Source organism: Hyposmocoma kahamanoa, unplaced genomic scaffold (assembly GCF_003589595.1).
Source record: "Hyposmocoma kahamanoa isolate Upper Pololo Valley unplaced genomic scaffold, ASM358959v1 179, whole genome shotgun sequence".
Lineage (NCBI taxonomy): Eukaryota > Metazoa > Arthropoda > Insecta > Lepidoptera > Cosmopterigidae > Hyposmocoma > Hyposmocoma kahamanoa.
Window position 1 is genome coordinate 836,890 of NW_020653710.1, and position 6,000 is coordinate 842,889.

General features: G+C 36.5%; 1 protein-coding gene across 1 annotated transcript in view; it reads left to right on the forward strand.

The window, feature by feature from the left end:
- The window catches only part of LOC113225871 (DNA-binding protein D-ETS-6-like), a 51,624-nt gene that overhangs the window by 23,149 nt on the left and 22,475 nt on the right, over positions 1 to 6,000 (forward strand). Inside the window, exon 4 of the mRNA XM_026458328.1 lies at positions 2,174 to 2,298. Coding sequence (XP_026314113.1) covers positions 2,174 to 2,298 — 125 coding nt within the window. The remainder of the gene's footprint in view (positions 1 to 2,173; positions 2,299 to 6,000) is intronic.

The window sequence follows — 6,000 nt, forward strand, 5'->3', positions numbered from 1 at the left end:
TGGCGTGGCTGCTCACTGCGAGGTCACCTCGCCGAAGCCGCGCGCCGCGGGGGACCGGGATATTGCTCTCATCTCAATGCACCGCCCTCACTCTCTATTAACCTCGGTCGACTCGGGCGTGGAAAACCTTTTTCTGTGCATTTTAACAAGATAACTGCCAACCGCCGCCGGGGTACTCACAGTAACGTATCAGTTAATATGTTAAAATACATACTTGTAAGTGATTATGTTTTCTAAACTATTGATTCTTTAAAATAACACAAGTTAAACAAACTGACTGAAACTTTTCCATACAAGACACCAAGGGTACACCACCGATATCCCCACACTGACTCAAAATGTTTTGACTTGCCTAAGTAACACTAATGTATGTATATATTTATACTGTATCTAAATTCTTTATAGTCGATGTAAATTGTAAGCGCGTCAGTTTACTATAGAATGTAAATAGCAAAGATCTACATTATTAGAAGACAGGCGTAGCATATACACAGTTATGTGCGAACTTAGTCCAGATCGCTTCACTTTCCCGAAACGCATATACGAATTTTCACAAGTAGGGAAGAAGCAGAAGTGGTGGTGGGCGGAGCTGGGCCAGCGGCCGCTGCGTCACTTCCGTCGCGAGGCGCGCGCTTCCGGCCGCGCATCCGGTCGCGTCACGCGCCCTTTCAACCTCTGCTTTCAGCCTATTTATTGCTATAAGCTTTGGCCATTAGTCAGCCAATACAAGTGGCTATTAAAACCGATATTGGGTATTAATATTTTATTGGTGTGCATTTGTGAAGTGATATTTAGGGTTTTATTAAATAGGTCCTTCAAGGTTTAAAAGTAGAAAATGCTACTTGTATTGTTACATTATGTTGTAGCAGTGTTTACATGTTAAGGGTTAAAATATCCAAAGTAAAGAAACGCTTAAATAAGTACTTTACCAGTGTACCCGTTGCAACCCTTGCTATAGTAATGTAGGTCGTCGCGAGTGCAATCACTTGGCGCGATGCTTTGGCTGACGGCGAGCGAGCACCGCCGCTTCCAGCATCTTTACCACCACGGTACTTATTTTCCGCTCTTTGGACAAAGGATTAGTTGTAGCTTCTCGGTAAAACACTATTCATAACAAGCATTTTGTTTGAGAGAATAGTCTTGATACAACTCCGGGAATCTCAGTACAGAGTGAAAAAAAAACCGACCTCAAAAGTTCGTGGAATCACGTCTATTTGGCAAGTCTTATTGAAATCGGTTACTGGAAAGTGCGCGAAACCAGATTCATCCCCTAGTTTTCCACCCTTAGAGGTGGAATAATTTCTTCAAATTTAAATGGGATCAATACTGAGGTATATACCCTCTTTCCACTAAAGAATCATTCAAATTGGTTCACAAATGCCAGAGTTATTGCGTAACATACATACAAAAAAAAATTAAATGGAGAACCTCCTCCTTTTTTAAAGTCGGTTAAAAATAAACTAACTATTCTTGACAGTCATCTTCACAAAGTCACAAATTGATTTAAGGGGCAATGTATAAGCTTCTATAATAAATAAGATTCCGATTGATATTCAAAATTTCCCATTTACGAGGTTTAAACTATAGTGAATCAAAAACCTTATACTAAAGGTATACAACTTCTGCGTACTTGAATAACAAGAATCCGTGGTAGTGACCCGTTTAGCTTTTGCAGGTAGTCTCAATCTAAGATGTTTGAAATATTTTATATGTTAAATGTATTCAAATGTATATTTAAAAGAGCAACCCCTAGAGTCCCTTGCTCATTCTTCCCAGGAGACTCTGCCTTACGAATGAGCAGTATACATAGTTTAATTAATATGGCGATTTCAAGTTTAATTTGCTTACCTGTGAAATAAAGCTGGAATTCCACATCATCAGATTATATGAATAAATAAATAAATAAAAAGACTTTCTTTATTCTTCAACAAATAACATACAACAATATTTAAGATAAAACAATGCTTCAATCTATGTCGAAGAAAAGGAAAAAGCTCCAGTAATTTTCGTTTTCAGGCTTCACCTGGCAAGTATTCGCCGCTGGAGACACCGTAGCATATAGAGACGTAGTACCTACTGTCCATTTGTCTCATGTTCATTTTTACTCCAAACCACAAAAGTTGCAGTTGAGAATCAAATAGGCAATGTATTAATGCGATGTTGCTTGTTGCAGACCCGTACGCGGCACTGAGTTGCGCGCGCGGCGGTGGGGGCACGTCCGGCGCGGGAGGACAGGTGCAGCTGTGGCAGTTCCTGCTCGAAGAGCTGGCCAGTGGCGCGCCCGGCATTTGCTGGGAGGTAATCTACCTACTATGTTATGTACAGTCGATGCCCACATACCTGACCCCACTAGCCGACTTTTTGGTTTTGAAAGCCTTCTTCTTACGCATTCAGCAGAAAAATGTAAAGGAACTTTTGATTGAAACTTGTTTGTTTATGTAACGTAATTAAAGATTAAATTGGCTTAAAAAGTTTCTGGAAACGTCATTCGCTAATGTTGCAATAAGGAAGACACTATTAATAATTGTTAGGCTTGTGACTGTTTGCTAGTGGTAGTTTTTGTGCAAGGCTTTTTTTTTGTTAACTTCCATTGGGTTTGAGGGAGCAGGGCCAGTTACGGTTTGATCGCGTCATGTCGTATTTTTAAATACCTACTCCATAAGACACCACCCGTACATCGTCGATGGTTGCAGAGATTCAGCATAGAATTTTGTATGGTGGCCATCTTGTATTCGCCATATTGGAACATCTTTGGGCCCGATAGTACCTGACTAGGGTCCTGGACAATTTTCGTGTTAAAGCCATAAACCAATCTATGGTGTTTAATAAACACCTTTCTTCAAACTAATCTACTCAGAACCAAATAAACGGTTAGGGGGTCAGGGGGCCTACCATAACCTTTCCAAAAACAATCTTATTTCAATGTAAGCTTAAAGTAAGCTTATTATAATATTACTCATATTCGTACTATGATGAACCTGTCAACCAAGTAATGTACTATTGCAAAAGTGATGTATGAGGTTTCGATCGTATCTGGAGTTGAGATCTCAGGTGGTAGCTGTAAATGGATATGAATCAAAAGAGTAATATGCAGATTCCGGAGTTCCTCAAGGATCTCTCCTGGGACCTAACTTATTTTCAGTTTTCATAAATAACATATCCAATCATATCAAATATTGTAAATTTTCTTTATTCGCCGATGATCTCTAGATATATTTACCCATTAATTCATTCTCTGATATGGCACTACTGCAAACAGACTTGAATAATGTTGAACAGTGGTGTCGTTCAAATGCAATGGTACTTAATATAAATGAATGTTTTTATATAAAATTCACCAGAAAAGCATCTCTGATAAACAGCCACTATACTCTAGGTGGTTCAAGCTTGTGTGAGGTAATGGAGGTAAAAGATTTAGGTGTTACTCTAAAGTCATTTTTAATTTTAAATTTTTTATAGGTCATTTTTAATTTATTCTCTAAACAATAAATTAAAAATAACCACCCACATAGATAATATTGCTAGGAAAGCTGGGAGAGTGTTGGGATTTATTAAACGCAACTCCATGGGTTTTAGTATAAAAACCAAAATTACGCTATTTTCAAAGTCAAAATCAAAGATTATCCCTGAGAAGAACGAGCAAGAAACTCTAGGGATTGCTCTTTTCAAATAAACTTAAATGCTATACATTACATAAATATGGAAAACACGTTGAATCAAATTTGTGTGGATTCTGGAGCCGTGTCGTCTTTCCATACATCTTTATCTAACACGTAGTCTTCAATTTTGTAATATAATTTTTCGATCAAAATATTTTTAATGTACTTTTTAACCGTAAGTCAACCGTGACCATGGGACCTGTAAAGGGCCCGAAACGTCGGTTTGTTTGAAAAAACAAATATACGCGATTTAAATCCGGAAAAATAGTTTCATTTCCTATGTACTTTTTAAACTTAGGAAATGATAAACTTAATAAATGCTCCGGAATCTTATTGTAAAAACGTATATAGTTCCCCATTAAAGAGTTGTTTATCTTGGTTAAACGAAATCGTGGTACCATGAGTTTGGACTTAGCTCTAAGGTTAATATTATGGATATCTTCTTTCTTTTTGAAATTATGTATATTTTAACGGGCATATAAAATATTTGAGTAAATGTACTGTGATGCCACAGTCATGATACCAGATATCTCCTTAAACTTTTCTCTGAGAGAAACCCGAGAGCCTAGACGGCACACAGAACGAATCGCTCGTTTTTGCAATAGAAATATGGTTTGAATATCTGCCGCTTTACCCCACATGAGAATCCTGGAGGACATTATACTACGGAAGTTACTAAAGTAAACTAGTCTAGCAGCACTAACATAGGTAAGCTTACGTATTCTTCGGACTGCGTATGCTGCGGAGCTTAATCTGCTGGCCAGGGAAGATATACGTGGAAACCATTCAAGTTCACTATCTAAAGTCACTCCCAAGAAGACTGCTTTAATGATTTAATGCGCTTGTACGTTGTCACATAGAATACGCGAGTATTGCTTGGAATCCTGCTTACGCTGTGCAATCTCAGCGCCCGGAAAGCATACAGCGCTCCTTTACTAGGCATATTGCGTTTTATAGCCCAGACATCTCCCACAAACACCCATATGAGAATAGTCTAAAATTCTTTAAAATGCTGTCATTATGTAAAGGAGGTAAATTACTTGATCTTTGTTTTCTACATAAACTATTTAATGGTCAAATAGATTGTAAACAAATTATTGATAAAGTGGGTCTCGCTGTTCCACGGCGTCTACCAAGATATAAAATTAAAAAAATATTCCATATCCCGCATTGTAGAACTAATCTCGCACTAAACTCCCCAATTTTACGCTTATGCAGAGAGTTTAATGCAATTAATAGTGATGTTATTGAAACAGATATTTTTAATGATACATATAACCGATTCAAACAAAAAATTACTGAATTTCAGTGATTCTTTTGTGTATTGCAAGGATAAAAAATTTCAATGTTGTATTTTTTCCAAATTCACATTTATTTATAATTTTTATTTTATACATGGCAACTCATGTGCTATGTTGAGAGGATTGCACTTTGCTTTTTTTTCGTTTATTTCTGTTCCTTACTTGTTAGTCTGATGTCATAATTAAGAATGCTGAGTTTCCCTGTTACTGGGATATATATATTAACATAGATATTAAATTTTATATTGTATTGAATATTGCATATGTTCTGTTGGGATACCAAATAAATAAAATAAAATAAAGTGATTGAAAGAACGAATGATTTCCCAATATTGTCTATTCCTTACTAAAAATAGGAAAGTGATAGGTAACGCTATGTGAACTATATAATGCTATCTCTTTCTTTTTTGATGTTCCGAATCGTCTTATCGTAGTATAACGTTTAAGTACTTCAGAGAATTTTGACTGTTAAGAAAAGAAAAGTACGTAATAATAATAGTTATTTTTGATATAAGTGCGGAAAGTTAGTCATTATTCACGAGGCTCGAGGCTTCTTGGCCCGAGCCCGAGGCGAGGGTCAAGACGCGAGACAAGTGAAAATGACAAATCCGCACGTGTATCAAACGACGTTTTTTAATACATTTGCAAAAAAACTACATTGAAAGTAAAATAAAACAGTATTTAAAAAAAAACTCACTTTCTGCTAGTAAATTAAAATAATGAAATACAACAATTAGTTAAAAGTCTATGGAAATCTAGTTCTAACGTGCTGTTTTTGTTTATTTTCTGTAATATCGGTCTGTAACCTCTTTTCTTATTATGAAGTCCTGGTACTTTTGTTTAAACTTCTTTAGGAACCCGTGCACGGTAGTGAGATACAATTTATCTGTAATACATACAACAAATATATGCATAAAAATCTCTCCTGTCACCCATTCAGGGGTAGGCAGAGACCTCCACTCGATACGTTCATTATATAGTATTTGTAAATAAATATAAGTTTTAATGACGAATGACTTACGTCACAAAGCACATAAATA